General features: G+C 51.1%; 1 protein-coding gene across 1 annotated transcript in view; it reads left to right on the top strand.

The window, feature by feature from the left end:
- Positions 1-24,421, top strand: part of CDH23 (cadherin related 23) — a 459,756-nt gene that overhangs the window by 247,376 nt on the left and 187,959 nt on the right. The window contains exons 10-11 of the mRNA XM_054522498.2: positions 13,044-13,156; positions 14,747-14,935. Coding sequence (XP_054378473.2) covers positions 13,044-13,156; positions 14,747-14,935 — 302 coding nt within the window. The remainder of the gene's footprint in view (positions 1-13,043; positions 13,157-14,746; positions 14,936-24,421) is intronic.

The raw sequence follows: 24,421 nt of genomic DNA, 5'->3' as shown, positions 1-24,421 counted from the left end.
GTGGAGCTAGGATTTGAACTCAGTACCCTCTGAGGCCCATGCTGTTTCCACATGATCTCAGTGATGCAAGACAAAGGACTGAACAGATGGCAGTTTGAGGGGGAGGCTGGACCCTGGGCAGTAGGATTTGGAGGGAAGGTTCAGGGGCACCAACCCTCTTTGTCCCACAAACTTCAGGGTACACCTGTCACTGCCATTGCACCCCACCCTGCCCTGCTGTGCTGGTCTTTCCTGCTTCACGTCATCCAGTCTGTGGCACTGCACAGCTCCACCTGCCCCGGGCACCCAGTTCACCATCTTTGATGCATCCTGGCATGGGCTCAGCACTTTACAGTTTGTAAAGCATCTTCAGATTCCTTATCTCACTGAACCTCTAAACAGCCCTGTGAGTGGGGGAGGTATTCTCACCTCCAAAGAGGAAACTGAATCTCAGAATGTCCACAAGCCCCAAATGATGAAACCAGTCTCTTAAATTCACATCCACTCCTTTATGAGTTCTCCAGTCGGCTTCTTCATACATGTGCCTTGTCCTTCCCCGAAGGTGACCAATCTTCCCCATTAGATGGTGGGCTCCCTGGGGGTATGACCCACCCCATGCTTGGTACGGACAGGCCCAGTGGTAGATAGGTGGTCTCTAGTGTTCCCACTTCCCGAGAAGCTTCATCCCTGGGCCCATCTTTCCCATGTCCCATTGCTGGATTGGAGCCAGAGGAGGGGATGACAACACGACCAGGATGACAGACAGCGCGTGCCCCCTCCTCCTGCCATGGGCTTTCTTCTCCTTGGGGATCTGATCACTGTCCTGTTTGTTTTCTTAAGTGTCTCCCCCACTCCTGCCTCCCTCGCCCTCCCTCCCTGGGACAAGGCCTTTCAGATCATCAAATATCAAACGCTGCTTATACACAGACTGACATGGCTTTATCGGGGCTGTACATCTCCCTGCGCCCTGACCTCTCTTGAGTGCCAAGCCTCAGGTGAGTTTTGTGGGCCCTGCCCAGTGACAGGCAGAACAGACAGCCCTCTGGGAGGCACAGGCTGGGGGACCCAGGGCACCTTGGCTCCCACTCTTGGCCCAAGGAGAGACCCCAGTTGAGGGGAAGCACGGGTGTTTGGGCCAACCTGCCCCAGGCCGCGGAGGTAACTGGGTACCAAGCAGGCAGCGGGGGGGGCCTCCTTTTCCTGCTCTCCTTTTCCTCACCTTGCTCACCTCCTGGCCAGACTCCGGGCCCCAGAGCTGAGGGAGCACCAGTCCCACACAGGAGAGACAAGGCCCATGGCAGCCATGAGGGCTATGTGAGACCCAAAAGACCCAGCTTCTAATCCCAGCATGGTCACTCAGTAACCATGTATCCTTGGACATGTCACTTCACCTGACAGTGCCTCAGTTTCTTCATCTGACAAATGGGTAGCAGTGCTGGCTTCACAGGGTATTTTGTGGATCCAGTGAGATCGTGCATGTGAACAAACATGTGAAGCGCTTGGTCAACAGGCAGAAGCACGCATCTTCCCCATCTCTCAGGGGCAAGCAGCGTGTGGACTAAGCCTGTAGTCTCTAGAGGCAGACAGGCTGGCCTGGAATCCTGGCTCTGCGACTGACCAGTGGTGTGACTTCAGGCAAATCATTTAATCTCTCTGTGCCTCTGTTTTCTCACCCGTAAAATGGGAATAACAATAATAATGGAAGGCCAGGCATGGTGGCTCGTGCCTGTAATCTAAGCAATGTGGGAGACTGAGGCAGGAGGATCCGTTGAGCCCAGGAGTTTGAGACTGCAATGAGCTGATTGTGCCACTGCACTCCAGGCTGGGTGACAGAGTGAGACCCTGTCTCTAAAAATAAAAAATAAAAATAAAAAGAATTTTAAAAGCTAAGAGTGGAATAATAATGATGGTGCCCTCACAGGGGGAGGCCTTGAGGAGTAGCTGACCAACACACATGAAGTGCTGAGCACCTCGCCTGCCACGCAGCGGGCCCACAAGAAATGTCAGCCCTTGTTATTGCCCCTTTTCTCTCTGCCATCACCCAGTCCATGCCCTCGTCACCAGGAGGCTTTCCTGCCTCCAGCCCAACCCCTGCAGGAGCTCCTCAAAGCCAGACAAAAATCCAAACTGCTTCCTCTTCCGGGCATCAGCCTCTCCTGACGGCTTCCTGTGAACGCTCTGCTCCTCCTGCTAGCTCCCCCGCTGGGAAGCCATGGTCCCACCTCCACCCTTTTGCTCAGGCCAGTCTCCCCAGCAGGAGTGCCCTCTTCCTCCATACTTACCCCAGCCCTGCCATCCAAGGCCCAGCTGAAGGAGTTCCTCCTCCTCCAGCCTCCTGCGGAATCTTCCAGGGCCCGGCAAGCTGCCCTCAGCAGGACTGGGCCCCTTTTTGGCACAGGTCCTATTTCCTCATCTAGACTAGATGCCACTTGGAAGCAGAGACCTCACCTTTCCAGTGCCTCGCAGCTCCTCTGTGAGCAAATTCCTTCCTTCATCCTGGCTGATGTAGCAAGAGCAGGGCGGGAAAGGCCCCTGCCCTCAGGGAGATTAAATCTGGTGAATTGTTGTTAGTAATTGTGGTAACCCAGGGAGAGGAAGAACTGCACATTAAAATGAATCAGTTTGCAAAGCAGCCTGCATCTAGCACCAACTTGGAACACAAAGACACACACCATCAAACACTGGGGGGTTTTTTTGGTGCAGTAAAATATAAATAACATAAAATTTACCATTTTAAAGTGTGCAATTCCGCGGCATTAATTACATTCACAGTGTTGTACAACTGTCACCACTAGGAAGTTGTAGAACTTTGGGGATTTTTTTTTAAAGGAACTTGTATTGACCTTTTTTTTTAAAAAAAAGAAAGACAACAGATGTAATTCAAATCAGTCAAAAGAGAAAGTTGAAATGACTGGAGCAATGGTTCTTCACTGGGGCGATTGTGCCTCTCAGGAGACATTTGGCAATGTCTGGAGATTATTTTGGCTGTCATATCTGGGGGAAAGTGCTACCAGCATCTAGTGGGTAGACGCCAGGGGTGCTGCTGAACAACTCACAATGCACAGGACTGCCTCCCACAACAAAGAATTATCCAGCCCCAAATGCCACAGTGCTGAGTCTGAAAACCTCTGTCCTAGCACTATCACTCAGATAATCTGTGTTCACACTTTGCTAACATTTCATTCCTTTTTTCTATGCACACATTTTTTAAACCAAAAAAATTATCTTATGGAACTGTGCTGATCATTGTCCTTTTTTAAAACACATCATAAACACATCTATTTTTTCAAGTTACAAGCATCTCTTCTGCAACGTTTTAGTGGCTTGCTGCATTTCATATCATAACTTATTTAATGAATCCCCTATTGTTGGACATCTAGGTTATCTCCACTTTTTCTTACTAAACAGCACTATGGTGAACATCCTGGTGACTGCATTTATGGACACATTCATGATTATTCCCTTTGAAGAAATTCTCTCCATGGCAGTGTAAAGGTTTTTCAGGAAATAGGTTCTTATTTCAGCCATAGTCCTTGGTGATGTCTTTCTGGTCCCCATCAAAACATCCTCAGAGGACCAGGGGCCGCCTCTCTGAGGCTTTCCATTTTACAGGGAGCCATGCACAGTGCATTGCTGTGGGTGGAAGAGTGTGGCTTGACTCTTAGCAAACTGGCATGATAGATTTCACTATCTTTGGCTACTCAAGTTAATGCTTCATAAATTGGAGCCAGTTATTAGCAAATTAATCAGGGTCCAGTTTGTAGCCTTATTAGGAGAGGTTATCATTTGTTGGTTTAAGTGAGCTTGATAAAAACTATTGTTGTGTAAAATGCCTGTAAGACAAGCAGACTGCAGTTCACACCTACTTGAGGGACTGGAAGTTTGTCTTACCCTGACTGGACAGTAATAACTAATTAACTGAGACAGCTCAGCTCAAACAAACATATCACTATGGCTGTATCAGGAGGGTATTACAGCCCCAACTGGAATTGCTAATTGGCTGATCCCTCCTCATGGGCCCTAGTGCAGCTGTGGTGTCTTTATGATGTGTGACATCAGGAGTCACCCCAGTATCGCTCTGCTCCGCAGCCTTTTGGACCAGTCTCAGAGCGGCCCTCAGACATTCCTGCTGTGGCCCGTTCATCCATTCAGAAAACATTGATTGATCACCTGCTAGGCATCTGCTGGGCACTTGGGGAAACCAATCCTGCCCTCCTGGGGCTTACATTCCAGTAGGGAGAAACAGACAATAAGAAACACATAAAGAGATGGAAGAGAGGTTCAGAAAGTAGAAGTGCTTTGAAAGAAATAAAAGAGGATGATGGAGAGAGAGTGGCAGGGGTGAGGGTGGGAAGGTGGGGGTAACTGGGGAGGAATCTGAGGAGTGACATTTGAGTGGAGGTCTGAATGCACACAGAGGAGACCTGCAGGAAGAGGCTCCAGGCAGCTTGGGAAGCTTTGGGAAGGGGCAGTCTTCCCCCACCCCGCCTGACCCAGGATCCTTATGCAGCAGCAGACTCTCGGCAGGCTGGTCCCCTCTCCTGGTTGAAAGCCGAGGTAACCCACACCGCTGGCTGCCATATGTTGATCGTGGGGCTGTTGAATGTAGCCCAGCCCAGATGCCATCCAGGATGCAGGCCCCTTTTGTCATCAGGCAGCTAAGTAACGATTTTTAATTCATAAGATGTCTTGCTCAAAGCCCATATCTCATACTGACTCCCAATTTTCATTATACAGTGATACAACTCTATACCAGTCAGAATGATACGGCTCCACTGGACAGCGATGGGCCTGCAAGCCAGCCTGCCCCAGGGGCCCGGGGGCTTAGGCTGCCCACACGCAGCTGCTTAATGGGCTACACCTGGCAGGGGAGACAGGAAGGGCCAGGGTCCTCTGAATGGGACATGAACTCTTTAGCTTCCTGGAAGCTGAGTTTAATTCCTTGCTCTACCCCTCACTGCCTAGATGATCGAGTGCAGGTTATTTTTAACCTCTCTGTGCCTCAGTTTCTTCCTCTGTAAAATGAGGATAGTGTGTCTGTCTCAGGGGTTTTGTGAGACTGAATAAGACATGCATACAAAACGCTTTGCACAGTGCTCAGCACAAGGTCAGAACTCAGTCTGTGTTGGCCACTGTGGGGCATGCCCCTCACAACTCTGGATGAGAGGGGCCACAGCTGGGACTAGCTTGCTGTGATTCTACTATTCCAAAAACAGGCATGGCCAGGTGTGGTGGCTCACGCCTGTAATCCCAGCACTTTTGGAGGTCGAGGCCAGAGGATTGCTTGGGCCCAGGAGTTGAAGACCAGCCTGGGCAACATGGTGAAACCCTGTCTCTACAAAACATACAAAAATTAGCTGAGCGCAGTGGTGTGCACCTGCAGTCCCAGCTACTAGGGAGGCTGAGGTGGGAGGATCACTTGAGCTGAAGAGGTTAAGTCTGCAGTGAGCTGTGATCGAGCCACCACACTCCAGCCTGGGTGATAGAACAAGACTCTGTCTCAAAACAAAAGGAAAGAAAATAAAAGAAAAAAAGAAAACAGGCATGGCAGGAAAGAAGAAACCAAAGTGTCCACCTGCTACATGTCAGGCACCACAATAAGTGCCTTACATACATGATCACTCCTGATGCTCACACAGCCTGGTGAGGTAGGAGCTGTTTTCCACACTTTACAGATGGGAAATTTGGCCCGAAGGAATGAGTGGTTTGCAGGAGGTCTCACAACTGGTAAGTGATGGAGCTGTTGTTGGAACCTAGGTCTTTTTTACATCCTGTGAGTTCATGCTCAGTATGCGGTCTTCACCAGGGTGTTGACGTAATAGACTCCAGGCACAGACCATGACTAGAAGAGAAACCATTGGAAGGAATGGAAGCAGATCCCAGTTCTGCTCCCTTCCCTGGGTAAGGTCTCTGACGCTGGACCTGGGCAGGGCCAGGTGACCAAGTCAGAGGCTACAGTGGGGATCAGGATCGCACAGGTCAATCTCATCCAGCCTCCCGCCTCCATTCAGACACTGCCATTTAAAGAGATGGCTGCTTAGGCCCAGCTCCTAAGATCCCGAGCTCCTCATAAGCCATGGCTTTTTTCTTCTCTTCTCTCCCCTGCTGCCCCAACACAGGACTAGGCCCCAAGTATGCCGCTCCCTCTTACATACTGGTTGACCCTTTGGAATTGCTGCAGAGGGAGGAAGAGAAACTTCAGGCCATCCAACAAATATATAATGAGCGCTGTTCTGGGGACTGCCAGAGATTGCAGCATGAGACCCCAGCCCTTATCCTCAAGGCCACGCTGGGTCTCCAGGCATGAGAATTAAAGAAGCCCACTGCACAGGGCAGCTGCCTCGTGAGTTCTGAGCCCAGCACTCAAGGGCTCAGAGGAGCCAGAGGTGGCAGAGCCTCCAGGCGAGAGATGCGGATGGGCTTCCTATAGCAGGTGATACTGGATTTTCAGAAAGGGCAGTTCCCAGGCCGAGCGGGGAGCCTTGGGTTTTCCTTTAACTCTGAGTGCAGAAGAGCAGAGGCACGACTCAGGGGCTGTTAGCCCAGCGGAGCAGACAAAGCAATTGAAAGTCATCAGCCTGTGTTCCCGCACGCACCATCGGCCACTCACTAAACTGCTTTTCACCCAGACCCAGCTCCGCTGTGGGTCAAGATGCTGCCAGTGAGATAACAAGGGGACAAGATGTGGGAATGATGAGATTTGGCAGCAGGCAGGAGGGGCGATGCTGCAGGTGGGGCAGGGGGCGTGAAGGGGGGTAGCCTTCCAGCCTGGAGGAAGAAAGAGGTAGGGGGATGAGCCTAAGCTCCCCCTGCCCCGCATGGCTCAAAGAGAGAGAGCTGCCCCGCCCCAACATCAGACCTTCTACCCGCTGCTGCAGCACCTCCCAGTCCACTTCCCTCTCCCTCTCCCTCTCCCACTGACCACCTAGAAAACAGCAGAAGCCCTTTGCTTGACTCTGCAGCGCCCTCTAGCTGCCACTCAGCCTCTTGCCTTGTTTTTTACACCAAACTCTGGGCAGCAGCACCTCAGGACCTGTGCTCACTGTCCCCACATCCCTGCCCCACCATCCCTCAGTATTTTAAAGTCTGACTCTGGGGACATCTGAAGACCCAGTCAGTGGCCTTTGCTAGACCTTTCTCTTCCTGAGCTCTCTGCTCTCTCTGACCCTGCAGACTGTCTCTTTCTCAAGACTGCCTCCTTCCCTGACTCTGGGCACCCGGCACTAGGCTGGTTTCCCATCTACCTCTCTGGCCATTGCCTCTCTGTCTCCTTCACTGCCTTCTAAATATTTCTGCTTATACTCGTCCAATTATACATGTGCCATAAACGCCAGCCTCGCCTGGTGCGCTTTTCCCCAGTGTCTGACAAACGTCACCAGCCCCATTGTGCTGACAGCTCTTGTCTCTTGCCTTACCTTCCCCCACCAGTCCCCATGGTAGGCCACCTCCCTAGCTACCTGGAAGACATCGCAACATGGACATTCTGCTGCTATGTAAAACTCTACCATGGAGGAATTTATCTAGAACTTTCCAGAATGTGTAAGGACTCCCCCGTGTGTGTGTGTGTGTGTGAGAGAGAGAAAGACAGAGAGAGAGAGAGAGAGAGAGACGGAGTCTCGCTCTGTCACCCAGGCTGGAGTTCAGTGGCATGATCTTGGCTCACTGCAACCTCCGTCTCCCGGGTTCAAACAATTCTCCTGCCTCAGCCTCCCGAGTAGCTGGAATTATAGGCACCTGCCACCACGCCCGGCTAATTTTTGTATTTTTAGTAGAGATAAGGGTTCACTGTGTTGGCCATGCTAGTCTTAACTGCTGACCTCAAGTAATCCGTCCACCTCGGCCTCCCAATGTGCTGGGATTACAGGCATGAGCCACTGTGCCCAGCCTTAGGACTCCCTCTTGAGGAAGAAGCCACTTTGTTGACACTCCACTCTATGAAGGATGATGATCTCTTATTTGCCTCATCCTATTTCCTTGCCCCATAGCACAGGGCCAGGTGCAGAATGTGCACAAATGTGTGGAAGGCCAATTCCTGCAGGGAGAGAAAGAGAAATGTAAATCTAAGTCCAAGCTGGCCACTTGCTAGCCATGTGACCTTAGGCAAGTTATTGAGCATCTCTGAGCCTGCTTCCTCACACAGAAGATGGGATATCTTCTTATAAGGGGGTTGCAACGAATAGGTGATGTGATTGTGCAAACAGCTTAGCTCAGTGCCTGGCACATGGTAAGTGTTTGATAAGTAGTGGCTACTACTTTTTAATAAATAGAAGAATGAAGGCTGCAATCCCCACCCGCCCCCCCAACCCCTGCCCAGCAGCCTTTCACACATGATTCATTCCTCCCAGCCTCTCTCTTGCAAATCTGAAAAGGTCTTGATTCCTGGAGCTCCTAGAGGAGGTGGCTGCCCCCAGGAAAACCAGCAGGGCCAGTAATGACCTGCTTTTTTCTTTTGTGATCAATTTGAATCACCAGTTCCAGAATCCTTACGGTGGTAAAAGTGCAGCCCCCACCCCACCCCAAAACCCCTCACCTACCAGACACTCCCCCACCCTGGAACTCAGGACAGCACCTGTCCACCCAGGGGAAGCAGCTGCCCTTCTGCTCAGCAGAAGTGGGGCTGAACAGATGAAAGGCTTCCCTGGTGAGCGCCCCCAGCCCCCCCAGCCCCCCATGGGACTTGGATAAAGAATGTCTGGGAGACCAGAAGGCCGACATGGAGGTATCAGTTTCCAGGAGAGCAGAGAAACTTGTATGTGTGGCTGCCAAGCCCACAGCGCCTGTGGAGGGGAGGACGTGGAGGTGAGGGAAGAAGGGAAGGGAGCGAGGCAGGGATGTGGAGTTCCCCTCCACACCCACCATCCTGAATGAGGGGGGAGCGGAGGTCAGAGCTCTGGGTTCAGGGCCCTGTGGGCCTGAGGGTTTTGTTCTCGGCCTTAGTTCAGGGCAGCCTGTAAACACTAGCCCTCTGTGGCGAGGCTCCCCTGGCAAAAGTGTGGGGTTGGCTCAGTGTCACTGCTGGGAAAACAGCTGTAGGCACAGGCTGCTGGGGTGGTGGGGAGAGACCACGGTGGTACCATCTTGGTAAAGCACAGGCAGCCAACATTTGTTGGGAGTTTCCTATGTCCCCAGCACTATATTAACTTATTTAATCCTTAAAGTGACAGCCTGGGGTGGGTTCTATTATTGCCCCCATTTTACAGACCAAGCAACTGAGGCCCACATATAAGTCACTTGATCAAGGTCACACAGCCAGTAAGTAGCAGAACCATGATTTGAACCCATGCAGTCTGCCTCCAGAGGGTGTAATCTTAACCATTTCTTTTCCGAATTGCTTTCCTTCAGGGGCCTTAGCTCAGCAAGTACTTACACTTTCAATTGTGTGGTTTTATCATGAATGTCTGTCTTCACAGACAATTCATATGAGACTGAAGGCATCAACCTTGCCTGCTTTTCTTTAATGATTCTCCAACACCTTGCACGTAGTAGGTGCTCAATATGAACTTGAAAGAATGAGTGAATTAAAAAAACCAATGAATCTTTGAATGAGACATGCCCTTGGCCTTTCCAGCTTTGGGCGCAGGGCTCATCTCGTGCCCCTACCCAAGCCTAGCAGCATCCCAGCAAGTGCCAGTGTTGCTATGGTGACAGTAAGAGCATCTTACCGAGCATCTCACTGAGTCAGTCCTCACTCAGGTGGCCTTGTCGGCTCCCTAGGTATAGCTCTTTCTGGCTGTTGGTCTGGGGAGTTAGTCACTCGTGCTTGGCAGGAGGTGGGAAGGTGTACTCCATGCAAACAGATGTGTGAAAAAGAAGTGTGTGTGTGTGTGTGTGTGTGTGTGTGTCTTGAGTTTGGTTGAATGTGGACTGTGTGGGGGGTACTTGCCTGCAGGTTTGCTGGAGAAGGTTGCCTAGGTCGGGGCATGGGGTGTCTTATGTGCTGGGGACAGATGCTGGGTTTGAGGTGGGCAGTGTGTACGTGAACGGGGCATAGGAGCTAAGTGAAGAAATACAAGTGAGTGTTCCAGGGTTGAAAACCCTATTTTTCAAATCAAAAATGAAAGCACGTCATTCAACAAGGGGCTTCAGGTTTGTGAATGATTTATAAGAAAAATCTCACAAAGATAAAAATTGAATCACATTTAGCTAAACATTTGATAGGTTCCTTTATTTAAAAAAGTAAATTTATATGAAAATCTGGAATGCCGGGATGCTGTCTGTGGGAGCTGGGGAGGGGACCCCTGCCTGTGAGTGTGTTGGGGCAGGGGTGGGAGGCCTGAGGCTCTGAGGTCTTGCCTCGGGGCAGCCCTTCAGCTCAGCCTTAGGGGCTCAGAGGACCTCAGCCCCTACAGGGCCCTGCACTGCCTCTGCTTCACCCAGCCTCAGCACTGATCACCCTGTACTTTGAGTACCTGGTTGAGTGCTGTGGCCCCCATTAAAATGTATCCCCATTTGTTTTTGAGACAGTCTTGCTCTGTCGCCCAGGCTGGAGTGCAGTGGCGTGATCTCGGCTCACTGCAACCTCCGCCTCCCAGCTTCAAGCGATTCTCATGCCTCAGCCTCCTGAGTAGCTGGAATTACAGACATGCGCCACCACACCCAGCTATTTTTGTATTTTTAGTGGAGATGGGGTTTTGCCCTGTTGGCCAGGCTGGTCTTGAACTCCTGACCTCAAGTGATCTGCCCATCTCCACCTCCCAAAATGCTGGGATTACAAGTGTGAGCCACCACGCCCAGCCTGTATGCTCATTAGAGAAGCACAATAATTGTTTGTTGAATGAATGAACAGATGAAAGCACACATCTCATTTCTCTAGCAGCAAAATTCCCAGCTAAAGAAACTCCCTTCTATCATACATTTATATGCCTCCTTGCAATCCTGTCCCCACAACTCCCCACTATGCGAACGCAGCCATACAAAACCCAGCAGGAAGTGACCTAGGACTCTCCATGGCTGGGAAAGGAAGCCTTAGGCAAGGGGATAGCTACAGTGACACTCCCTCCTGGGCTGGCCCCATGTTAGAGATTCCGAAGGCATAGACTGATAGACTGAGTTCTAAACAGGCCCCACTGTCTGCAGCTTCTCCCTGGCCTTGCCCAGCCCGTGCAGTGGACTGGGAGGACAGGTGAGAGTGGCCACTAGCCACCAACTTGGGTAGAAGTAAGCTGCCTTGCTGACCAGCACAGGCAGGTGACTCAGCATGGTTGGCTGAGAATAGCTTCTATCCCAAAGTCTAAAGTTAGAAGAGGAAGTTGCCCCACCCTTGACTTTTTCCCTAGTTAATCCAAGAGAGGCTATGAGCCTCTGCTACATGCAGATCCCTTTAGAGATGGGGAAGGGGAAGACCTGGGAGCTACAGCCACTTCCACGGTAATTCTGGTGTTCATCTGCGTGTGTTGAAGGCTTGGGTATTAATTCTGTAACGTGGAATCAGTGTCCATCCATCCTCTTCCTCAGTCCTGCCCATTCTCCAGGAACCACCTCAAACAATAACGACAACACTACTGAGTCCTTATTTTGTACCAGGAATGGTCCCAAAGCAATATATCTATACTTTCACACGTATTTAATTCTCATAACCCTATGAGGCAGATGCCATTATTACCTGTATTTTACAAGTGAGGAAACCAGGGGTTAGATAAGTTGCCCAAGGTCACACAGCCAGTCAGTGGTCCAGGGAATTAATGACCCCTTCTCTATGGAGCTTTCCTTCTTTGAGCTTTCCCATCTGTAAACAGCCTCTCCCTGCTGTGAACTCAGAGATGCTGATTCTGGTGGGTACCAGAGATCACTTACCAGGCTGCAAAGTGCTTTGGTGTCAGAATTCCTGGCACGCTGACATCTGCATGCCCAACAACGCCCAGCTCAGGGCCTACTATAGGAAAGCCTACCCTAGAGATTGCTGGGTGGGTGAATGAATGGGAGTGAGTGAGTATGTAAATGAACCAACAAACTCATTCGTGAAGAAAACAGCAGAGTGGAATTGGGATTTTCCTAGGTGAATTCACATGTGGGAAGGGCATATGGGCAAGGTGAGGGCCCATGCAGGACTGGCCCAGGTGGGGAACATGCCTACCACTGTGTGCCCAGCGTTGACCAGGTACCTTAAGGGACAGTCATGAAAGGTCCCCATCTTCAGAGGGCCAGGAAGGGAGATCCAATGAACACCCAAGAATCAACTGGGGAACAGTTAGTTACAAAACAGTGGCTACTACCTGTGGGGACCAGAAGGGGCCAGCTAGAGAAGTCAGGACTGCCTTTCTGGAGGAGGAGGAGAAGAGGCTGGCACTGAGCTGGGCAGAGGGTGAGGACAAGAGAGAAAGACAGACGCTAAAAGATGAGGAGGCAGGAAAGAGCATAGTGATCTGGAGAAACCCAAGGACGCCACTGTGAGTTTCTGTGAAGAGGAAGCAGAAATTGAAGGTGGCAGAGGGAGAGGGGTGGGTTTACAGAGACATCGGTTTGAGGCAAGTGTGGCTCATAGATAATTTTTGCCAGTACTTTAATACATATCTTAAATTTTAATAAGTACTTAACATAGTACTTATTTTTAAATTATGTCTTTAATTTACATTTGTTGTAAAAGGAAACTTTACGTCACTGTCATAAATAAAAAATTAGAATAGAATATACTAGACTAGACTAGAATAGAATAGAATGTGACCATAAAAATAAGCACAAGAGAAACAAAACCAGGTTACTGCATCCTGGCTGGCGTCCACTCCCTTTGGAAGGCTCTGAGCCTGAAACCTGCTCTCTCTTTGTTAAAAAAGAAATCAAGCGAGTCTAGAGAAGAGTGAAAGCATAGTAGCACCAAACCAAGACTTTCTCGCTGGCTGTGTCACAGAGATCGGAAGGAGATTGGAAAGGCCATGCTGTTCTCCTTCTGGGACCCGTTGCTGTCTGCCAGCTGCTCCATGGACTCCAGGGCTCTTTCTATTACTCTTGAACCAGCATTCATTTCAAGTAACTGATGAGTCTTTAATGCCCAGAGAGGAGCCCTGGCCCCAGCTCCATGCTCCCCTGCCCTGTGCCTGGTCACACCTGAATGCTTCTCTCTCTTGCAGGGAATACCAACAGCATCTTTGCCCTGGACTACATCAGCGGAGCGCTGACCTTGAATGGCCTGCTGGACCGGGAGAACCCCCTGTACAGCCACGGCTTCATCCTGACTGTGAAGGTGAGACCTGGGTGGGCATCTTCACCCCAGGTAGAGGAGATGCCCCCACTCAGATGCCAGCCTCCAGCAGTGTCCAAGGGCTCCTGCCCCTGGTGGTGGCTCCAGAAGCACATCGCTTCTGTGCTCTCACCCCACACTGCCTCCCGGGGCTGTGCCCAGGGCCCCATCAGGAAGGCACCCAAGTTATGAAATTGTAGGTGTGCTGGGCGTGCCACATCCATTATCAACAACCACACGGGATGGAACTTTTATCCCCTCTCAGCGGGAGGCACACAGTAGGTGCTCATCCTGTGGTCCTTCCTTACTGTTGTCCCAGGATTCCAAGTTCTCTGTTGCAGCCACCTGGAATTCTGGAATTTGCCCCATTTCTGGGGTTCTGTCCCACTTCCAAGTGCCACGGCTTCCTGTTAAGAAACAGCAATGCAGCAGGGAGCAATGCAACAGCAATGTGCTGGGGTCCCCACCCCAGGATGTGAGGCAGAGCTACAGTCCCGCACCCCCTGCAGTCGCCTGCCACTCACGGTCGGTTTTAATTCAAATCAGTGACTTGCAGAGCTATTCCCTGAGAAACTCATTTAGGGGTATGGATCCTGTCTGAGCCATAGGGCGTCTTCCCAGCCCAGGCCATCAGCCATCGATTGAGAGAAACTGGTGGCCCAAAGACTGAGGCCAGGGGCTCTGGGAAGGAGGCCCTTCCAGCGCCATGGGGAGGATGGTGCAGCCCAGCCTGGCCCTTAATTGCTGTCCTTGACCTTGGGAGGCCCTGCTGTTCAGGTGTGAGTTAGCCATGGGAGGGCGTGCTCCCACCACCATCCTTCCCTCCTGTCTGCTCGCCTGCCATGGAGGTGAGGTGGTCAGCTCCACCAGAGAGAGAGCTGCCCCCTGGTCCCAGCACCCCACTGCGGGACTTGAACTCAGTTTTTCTGTCTTTATATAAAATGTGAGGGTGTGTTCTCACACTTGGCTGTGAACCCGAATCCCCTGGAAAGCTATTGAAAGATATCTGTTCCTGTGTCTCTCACCTAGAGAGACTCAGATTCAGAAGGCTGACTCAGAACTGGGAATGGGCACTTTTGGGCCCATGGCTCTGGCCCAGAGACTGGACACCCGGGTATCTGAGTCAGTCCATCTACGCTGACCCTCAGAGCCAAGCACAGGGTTCAGGCCATTGCAGATGCTCAGTTAAGTCTTGATTAACCACCAGCACAAACATTCTTGGCCTCAGTTTCACCATCTGCCAAAGAGAATGAAGACTTCCCCCTTGTCCCTTGATGAACCCCCAGATCTGTCTTGTCCTCCCCACCCCATCTCATCCATCTGCTGTCAGTCCTAGGATCCTACTACCTGAGCTTGAAATCTACTCTGGCTGTGAATCCTTATACAAGTTACTTAGTCTCTCTGAACCTCAGTTTCCTTATCACTAAAATGGGGATACTAATGATAAAATCTTCCTCCTGGAGTTGTGGTGAGGGTTAGATGGGATCATTTACATTGAGGCACAGTGGCTGGTGCTGAGAAAGTCTTTGGTAAGCAAGAGCTGTAGCTGTGATTAGCTGCCTTCACCCCAGGGTGACTGATCTCTGTCCACAGGGCACGGAGCTGAACGATGACCGCACCCCATCTGATGCTACAGTCACCACGACCTTCAATATCCTGGTTATTGACATCAATGACAATGCTCCAGAGTTCAACAGCTCTGAGTACAGCGTGGCCATCACTGAGCTGGCACAGGTCGGCTTTGCCCTTCCACTCTTCATCCAGGTGGTGGACAAGGATGAGGTGAGTCCCTGGACACATGGCCCATGCAGACCCACCACCCATCCAGACCCACCACCCTGCCTGGGCTGTTCAGGTCCTCAGCTATAAAATAGAAACAAACATTGCAGCGCCCCACTCCTGGTAGGTTCTGAGGATAAATCAGGCTGAAAAAAAAATCACTAGTCTCTACTTTTGGATTACCCCCTACACCCTGCAAAAAACATGTAAGCACATGTTTCCATATGTGTGGTTATTATTTAGAAGTTACATACACGATCATCATACTAATCTAGTAGGGATATTGTAAAGCATGAACAAAAATAGCAATTTTAAAAGGTAGAAATAAGGCCAGGTGCAGTGGCTCACACCTGTAATCCCAGCCCTTTGGGAGGCCGGCAGATCACGAGGTTAGAAGTTTGAGACCAGCCTGTCCAACACTGGAAACCCCATCTCTACTAAAAATACAAAAATTAGCCGGGCGTGGTGGTGGGCACCTGTAATCTCAGCTATGTGAGAGGCTGAGGCAGGAGAATCGCTTGAACCTGGGAGGTGGAGGTTACAGTGAGCTGAAATAGCACCACTGCACTCCAGCCTGGGCAACAAGAGTAAGACTCCATCTCAAAAAAAAAAAAAAAAAAAAAGGTAGAAATAAACCATATGTGTATTTTCACACACCCTGATGGATCATCTGCTGCCCTCTCTGGGATGCCTGTACCCGTTTTTGCTCCTGTTCAAATAATGACCTTAGCAGAAAGTCTAATTCCTGTTTTTGGTGTAATAATGACCCCAGCTTTTCCATGTGAAGAGCAAAAGGACCTAAGTGCTTTGGAGGGGATCCCAGGCCATAAGAAGACCCCTGCATCACCAGGGGGTCTACCGTGGCTGGGCCCAGCCTTAAAAGGAAGTAAGGGAGGAGGGAGGAGGCTCAGGGTGGGGGCAGCCTCCAGCACTGGTCCTGACACACCCTGCATCACAGGGGCGGGGGTGGGGGGGCAGGGCAGCCAGGCCTCTATGAGGTGCGGCCAGGTCTCCATCCCTTCAGGACCCTCTCAGCCTGCCTCCTCCCCTGCCCTCACCCCACCTTGCACCCCATCTCTCTGCCTGTCAGCAGCTGCCATGCTGATAGGACTTCTATTTATTACTGCTGCTCCTCCTGGCCCACTCTGCTCAGGAATTCCATTAGGTTTTCCAGCCTGAGGTGCTTCTCTTCAATTACTCCTTGCATGGGGCTGCCGTGGTGGCCTTGCTCCAGGCTGGGCTTCCTCCACCGCCCTTGGAGGAGCCCTCTCTACTCTGGCTGCTTAGCAAGTGGCCCGCCCTGTTGACCCAGGAGCCCCTCTGCCCACATCTCTTGCCCACCTCTGTCAGCTCCTCTCAACCAGACACGGTCCCCCCAAGGACTCAGGGCACGTGGGCAAGTCAGTCCCACCATGCGCCTGTGTGTGTGTTCAAGTGTGTGCGCACACATGTGTGTGTGTGTGTGTACATGTGTGTCTCCATCTCCTGCTAAGGCATTCCATACCTATCTGTCTGAGATAACTAAAGTATGTATTGATCACCTGCTATTTACAAGGAACTATATTTAGCCTCTTGGGGAGCCAAGTGTAACCCATGGTCCTAGGAGTCAACAGTGTGTTGATACAAATACAGTATGTACATTTTAAAACATATTTTTAAGCCGGGCACAGTGGCTCACACCTGTAGTCCCAGCACTTTGGGAGGCCGAGGCGGGTGGATCACTTGAGGCCAGGAGTTCGAGACCAGCCTGGGCAACATGGTGAAACCCCGTCTCTACTCAAAGTACCAAAATTACCCAGGCATGATGGTGTGTGCCTGTAATCCCAGCTACTCAGGAAGCTGAGGCATGAGAATTGCTTGAACCTGGGAGGCGGAGGGTGCAGTGAGCAGAGATTGCACCACTGCACTCCACCCTAGGTGACCCTGTCTCAAAAAAAAAAAAAAAAAAAAACCCAAAAAACAAAATTTTTAATGTAATAGTTTTAAAAGGTGGAAAAAACAGGTATAAAAACAAGTTCTAATATGTTCTCACACCCTAATGGATCACCTTGTATCACCTTTTGGAGATGACTGTATGAATGAGATGCTCAGAGGAAAGTCCCATCTGTGGTTTCAGGAGAACCATAATGCCCAAGAGAAGAGAAACGTGGATACCAGCGTGGGGTCCAGGTCCAGTGACCACAGGCAGTGAGGGGTCAGCTGCGGGGCTGAGAGGATCAGGAGAGGCTCTGTGGTGAGAGGGGCCTAGGGCTGCACCCAGAGGCACACAGGAAGGTTGGCTGGCCACAGCAGGCCGTAATCCAGGCAAGCAAGGATGTGTGTAGTGGGGAGGTAGGCTGGGACCCGGGCCTCAGAGGGCCTCGAATGCCAGGCCAAGGAATTGAGGCTTGATCTTGGAGGCAACCCAGAAGGAAGGCAGCTTGTGTGGGGGCAGCACAAGCTCTGGAGTCAGACAGGGCCTGTGTTTCAGCCTTGCCTTTCCATGTACTAGCTGTGTGACCTCAGGTAAAGTAATGAGCCTCACTTTGTTCATTTGTTTAAAAAAAACAAATAGAAAAGAAAGAGAATGCATCCCTCAGCTTATATTGCAGTAACGAGTTAGGCCCCACATAAAAGTTGATTTCTCTCGCGGACGACTAGGCCAGCACAGGTGGACAGGGAAACCCTACCCCATGTAGTGGCTGAGGGGCATGATCTGCAGGTCCCTCGGTCCCTGCAGCAGGGAAGAGGCAGCTGGAGGGCTAAGTACCAGCTCTTCTGTGCTTCATCCCAGAAGTGCCTCCGCGACTTCTACCCAATGACTATTGGCCAGAAGTAGCTATGTGCCCCCACCTCACCACCAGCAGGCCAGGAAGTGTGGGGAAGGTGCCGAGTAGTTGTCTCTGTCACAGAGGAGGAGGCATGTACAGGGGGTGGCACAGTGCCCTGTACATTAGCCGTTGTCATCACTGAGAAGCCGCAGCTCCTGACCAGGCCTGGGTCCAGCGAGTGCTTACCAGCTGTAAGGCCGGAACCCCCCAGGACTGCTCACCCCAACTGGTTGGGGGCAATGTAACCCTGACACCTCCGGTTTTATCTCAGGCTCCCTTTGCTAGAAGCGCTTTCTGAAATGTCTGCAGGAATGCTCAGGAGTAATCTGGGACCAACCCGCCTCTAGTGACTGCCCCCCACCCAGGCTTAACCATTGGCACACCCACTGCGGTCAGGGCACCCAACGCCACCAGGGACCATTCCCTGCTCTCCATGGCTGTTTTCCCAAGGGAGCTGGTCAGTGTCTCTGACAGTGCAGGCCTGGCCTCCTCTTCTCCAGGGCACAGTGACTTGCAGAGACAGAGCCAACGAGGAGAGGCAGCCCAGGAGCCCAGGCCACCCAACCCTGAGGTCACCTTGGCCAGCCTCCGGGTGGGGCGACCCCCAGATCATCCCGCATGTGGCACCGGGCTCATTCCTCAATAAGAGGGAGGGATGAGTTGCTTTCGGCCCCAGCCCTGCTCTCGTGTATCTCGCGTTCTTCTCTGGAGGAATCCGGAGCTGGCTGGGTGAATGCTTCGGAGGACCAGTCTTGGATATAGGGGAGGTCCCACCATGACGGAGGATCAGGCCCAGGGACCCCCGTGGAGCATTTAGCCACATTGTCAACAGGAGCAAAAGAAGGACTGCAAAAGCAGTTAAACATTGCCTGAGTGTCCAGAACCAGAAAAATCAGGGAACCACAAAGAGAAATCAGGCAACTGTTAGAGAAAAGATTTTTAGAAAAGTGTTGTTTCTTGCCAGTCCATTTCTGAGGAAAAAATACATCTATTGGGATTTGTGTCTGGGTTGAAGGTGACTCTGGATTTGCTTGGTGTGGCAGGAAAATGTGTTCATTGAGTAAATTCTCTGAAGGGAAGGGAGCCAGCGGAGCAGTCAGAACCCTCTGTCCCAGGCTCTGTGGAGCCACATGACTCTCACATGCCCATGATTAGTGTGAGGATCCCACTAAATCTAACTCCTGATTGCACTGAATGGTGCACGGGGGCGGGGCATGCTTGGTTTGGCTCACCAGTGTAACCCAGGCCCTCATGCTCTGCCTGGAACGTTGGGGGCACTCTGGAAATGAGCATTGGTTGAGTTAATGCATGGTTAAATGCCCAAGTATCAGCGAGATGGCCCAGGGCTTTTTCCAAACCAGGTCCGGCTGAGTTTGTGTAGCAAGGATGACCTCAGAAATCCACTGCAGGGCAGTCAAGGGAGCTGATGCAAAACAGAAAGGGAAGGAAGAAGCAGTGTAATCTCTCCATAGGAACTTTGTGGCAGTCGCTTCTAATGAGGATGCTAATCGAATTCACTGTCACCACCAGATCGAAGATTCTGCTCAGTCTCTCACTGAATCTCAGACTCTGCTAGACCATTCACAACAACAAAGGTGCTTGAAAACAGTCCTTTCTGTCTCCCAAGGACTCCATTCACATTGTCAAGTCTCACTGAGTAATTTCTTTTCCTTTGCCTGGCTATAGAAAACCCACAGACACCAGGGAAGGAAAGGACAGGGTGGGCTGAAACCAGCAACAACCCATTTGTACCTTGTGACAGTTGAGATGCAAATAGCTGGTTGTGATGCAAATCAGAAAAAAAAAAATCCAAAAGGCAGAAGCCCCAGAAGTCAGCCTTGGTGTGGGGAGCTCATCTCTGAGTTTCAAATTAAAGGCTGTGGCAGCCTCATTCCCCTGCACCTGGTGGCTGGGCGTTTTCTTGTGTCTTCCTTGGTGTTCTGGGGAGCCACGGTGAATCGGCAACTCACTCACCCACCTGGAGTCCTATGATGTATATATCCTTAAACCCCCTGTGCCGCCCTTGCCCCCAGCATATTCTTCGTATTTTCTCCACTTGGGTCAACTTTTCCTCTCCTGGTCTTGCCTGCAGCCCTCCCCTGCCTCACCTCATTAACATGCCTGGAAGCTGAGTCAGCCACTGGCAGTCCTGTTTTCCCTTCTGCACGGGGACAGTTTGTTGCGCGGGTTGGAATTTTCTGTTCAGTTGTCCTAGGAAACATTCCTCCACTTAGGCGCCAGTGGATTACCTCTGTGTGGCATCCCCCCTCCGAAGAGTCAGGCTAGCAGAAGGGGGCGGGGGACAGAGGCAGGGTGGCTCCGAGACCATCCACACCTCTGGGTGCCTTACAAATCCCAGCAAGGAGTATTGTTCTTAAATAGTTGTTTCATTATGCATGACCCCTCCCCACTGACCCAGATAGCTGAAAACTGACAGTTCCTCTCATCCGCTGTCAGGAGAAATACGATTTGCGGATGTCCTGCCTTTCTTCTCCAGAGCTGGGAGCGTTTGATCCACTTTCCTCTGCCTCACTCCTGACCCGCAGCTTCTCAGAACACATTTGCTGCTGTCCTTGAGAATATTTTGTACAGAGGAGAGGGATTGGGGTAGGGATTGGGACACCACTCTCTTCCCCACCCCAGAGAGGCCTCAGCTGCCAGATTCTGGCTGCTTCTGGGAATTGGAATATTTCAGAAAGGCCTTCGGGCCTCATTAATTTGCCGAACCTCTGGCCTTCCTGAGGGACTATGCTGAAACTTACGCAGGTTGGGGGTTAGTTATTGATTCAAGCAACAAATGTTATGTGCGCCAACTATGTGCCTGCCACTGTGCTAGGTCCTGGGGGGATTGAGCTGAAGACGTAGCCCCTGCCCTCCCAGAGCTTATATTTCATTCCAGTGGGAGACGGAATTGCAGTAGAAATGGATGTCCAGAACTCTGTCAACAGGGTGAGTGAGTGATGGGGTGGGATAGGGTGATTCCTGACTGTGGTCCCAGAAAGCCTTCAGAAAGGTGTTGTTGGAGCTGAGGTTAAGTGGCATGGAGGGTGCAGCCATGCAGAGCTGTGGAGGCGGAACATTCTGGCAGCAGACGCTCCCCTACAAGGGCAGAGATCCCCAAAAGGGAAATGGCCTGGCATTTTCAAGGAGCAGAAAAGAGGCTCTTGTGGATGTCCAGGACAGAGCTCAAGAGGATGGGGGTGTCAGGAGGCCAGGCTGCAGCCTCATCGGGGGCAGGCAGGGCCTTGTCAGACACAGGAAGGCGTTCTTCTGTTACTGGGAGCCTGGGGAAGCCAGGGAGCTGATGTGGTCTGAGTCGCCTTTCTCAAGGAGCCCTCTGATGGCTGTGTTGAAATGTGCAGGGTGGAAGCGGTGAAATGGAGTGAAGTCTCCTACACGGGAGACGCTCCCCACTCCCGTGACCACACATTCCAGTGTCTGATGGTTTAGCAGTTTAGCCATTTTCCTCTTAAGGTGTTTTCAGAAAGCTGGAGAACCCCCAGTTCCATGATCATAGAACCCTAAAAGTCCAATAGAAACTGCTCTTTGGAACTCTTCCCAGGACACTGAGTTGGCCCCTTCAGCCTTTGTGACAGAGGCTCTGTGATTTCAAATCGGCCCAGGATTTTGAACTCTGACCTCAACCTTCCACTACCACACCTGCCCCGACTGCCCTGAGCAGGCGGCAGAGAGAGAGCCCAAGCCAGGTTCTCAGCCCAGTTCTTCTTCCGCACTCAGGTGCGATTCCAGGCAAGCCTCGTCCCCCCACCGTGCCTCCGTGTCTGCCTCTGGAAAACAATGAGTTGGGCCAGTCAGTCTTTAAGACTCTACAAATCTCTTCATCCAAGAGGATGCGGGTGGGAAGGGGAAGGTACCTCCCGGGGCTTCCCCCTGCCCACTGACCCTGCAGCCAGCCCATCCTCCTTTCCCTGAGCCGGCTCCACGGACTCTGCTCCGGCAAACCCAGCTCCCGCTTCAAGCAGAGGGACTTGGGCGCCTCTCTGGGCCTCATCTCTGTCCCCAACCCCATTCTGCCTTGTATTTGTGTATTCGAAACCCCCTGCAGCATCCTTTTTCAGGGAAGGACAAGAGAGGCAGCTGAAGTGGTTAGAAATAAAATTAACCAGCCAGACAGCCTGGATCTGCCACTTGGTTTTCCTACTTTTGATCTGTGTGACCTTGGGGACTTATTTATCCTCTGATGCCATTTTCTTATCTGCAAAGTAGAGACAATAGCCGCTGTACCTCACAGAGTGTCTATCAGGATTAAATGGGTTCGTATCTGTATTTAGAACAGTGCCTAGCCTATAAAAAGCACTCTTGAAGTGGGGCATGGTGGCACACACCTGTAGTCCCAGCTACTTGGGAGGCTGAGGCAGGAGGATTGCTTCAGCCCAGGAGGTTGAGGCTGCAATGAGCTATGATTGCACTGCTGCACTCCAGCCTGGGTGACAGAGAGAGAACCTGTCTCTAAAAGAAAAGAAAAAGCATACTTTAGACATTAGGTATTGTTATTATTATTATTATTATTATTCCCTGTCCTTTCTATATAGGAAGAAGTCAAGGCTCAGAGGAGTTAAGCAGCTTGCCTAAGGTCACACAGCTAATTGGTCTCAGAACTTGGTCTTGAACTCTCAACCTTGTGTTTCTTGCATGTGCTGCAGGGCTCTGCATTTGCAAACATGGCTTCCTGTTCTCTCTCATCTCAGTTTTCCAAACTCTGATAATTTTTACTTCCCAGTGTCTACTGAGGAGATGAGCTTAAGCGACAGCATTAGACAAGAGTGGGCACATCCAACTACAGCTGTCCAATATGGGGAAAACGGCTCTGAATAGGGCCTTAAAGAAGTGAGAGCCCCCCATGAATGTGGATAGAAAGCCAGCCTCTGCTGGCATGAGACGCACCCCCACTGGGGGCCGCTTGGGACCCGAGGGTTGAGAATTCAGTCACAGGGCTCAAATCCACTGGGCGACCTCCCAAAGGTTTGGTCCCACCGAGCGGAGGGGCCTGCACTGCAGAGTGAACGGGGACACATCTGGCAGGAACTGATTCCCGTTTCAGGCAGGAGATGACATGGTTCATTTATTTGAGGGGCATAGAAAAAAAAAAAAACGGAAAGAATTACCCACCTCCCCATGGAGAAAACATCACCAAATAAATTGAAAAAAAAAAAACAAAAAAAAAAACAAATGACAAGGAGAAAAGGCCATATTCCTGAATGCTGGGGGGCAGGTGCGGGTAGGCAGTGATGGGGTGGAGGTAAGAAGGGGAGACTGTTCTTCTTCTCCTGCTCATGTCAGTCTTTATTTTTATCCATCACCCTCATTTTCCATTCCACATGTGTTCCAGGCCTGTCAGGCAGCAGCAGCCCACAACCTTGTATTTATTTAAATTTATTTTCACATTTGGTCCTGTTAGGCAGTTTGTCTGGGCTGCAGTGCCTCCAGGCCCTCCCCACGCAGCTCTGCAAAGGTTGCGTTCCTGGCTGCAGGCTTCTCCTGCGGGCCTCTTCGGCTTCCTTTCAGTCTTCCTTTCAGTCCAGGAGTTCTCAGCCCATCTGGGGAAGGGGGACCACAGACCACCCAAGGCATCCATGGCCCTGGGTGGAGAAAAACCTGCATCTTTCTTTTCACCAGCTTCTAAGTGAACCGCAGCATTCCTTTAATTACAAATACAGAAAAAACCACAGTGGTATTAGCATTACCTGTGGCTTTGACCCCAAGAGACATCTCAGATATTTTCATATCACGTTACAGGTATCACAGAAATCTCAAAATACCATTTACGTTCATCAGTGCTCTGAAATTATAGCATATATCAGACTGACTGCTAAGTCTCCTTGTTTAATGCATCCTGAAGCGCATACAGGATTATAACAACCTTTTAAAACACTTTGATAACTGTATTTCAAAATAATTAGTTGACTCTGTGGTTCCTTGTATTTTAGTTTGTGGAAAATAAAAATTCTTCTGAGAAGGGGGTTCCTGGGCTTCACCAGACTCTCAGAAGGGTCATGGCACAAAAAGATGAACCCCTCACCCTTAGTCCCTGTACTGCACTAACCCTAGCTCCCCCCTCGGGCCTTTACTGCAAGGCTGACGTCTGCTGGTTCTTAGAGCTGGCATCCTTAGCGCGCACCGTGTAGGGATGGGCGGGGTGGGAGCAGGGAGGAGACAAGACCCGTGGCTCCATGTCACGTGTTCAGCTGAGGGTCCCTTTTCCAGCTCTGGACCACACTGTTCAACTGAGCCCCAGAAATGTACACCCCAGCATCTGCTCGGTGGGAGAGACCCAGTCAATGCACACTTTTGCCACCCCAGAGAGTGGGTGCAGCTGCCGTCAACTCTCCCCGCCTGCTGGTGTGACCTAGGGCATGGACCTCTGTTTTTCTGTCTCCTAAGCAACTTGAATTAGAAACCAAACTCTAGAAGCAGTGAAGAGAGGTGAGGGAAAGAAGGGGGCAGGCTGCCAGCATTCCGTGGGGCAGATGTAGGGTTCGCACTCTCGGATGTACAATTGTCCTATTTTCCAGACCCTTCTTTCTCCTCCATGAAGGAGGTAACTGGGATCTGGCTAGAAAAAGGAAGTGAATGGATTGCTTCCAACATTCTGTACCTCTCACCAGCTTGTGATTTCATCAATGAAGTAAAGCAGAGAGGGGTTAGAGGGCCCTTGTCC

The sequence above is a fragment of the Pongo abelii genome, chromosome 8 (assembly GCF_028885655.2).
Source record: "Pongo abelii isolate AG06213 chromosome 8, NHGRI_mPonAbe1-v2.0_pri, whole genome shotgun sequence".
NCBI lineage: Eukaryota > Metazoa > Chordata > Mammalia > Primates > Hominidae > Pongo > Pongo abelii.
The sequence above is the reverse complement of the archived record's forward strand: the minus strand, read 5'-3'. Positions and strand labels throughout refer to the sequence as shown.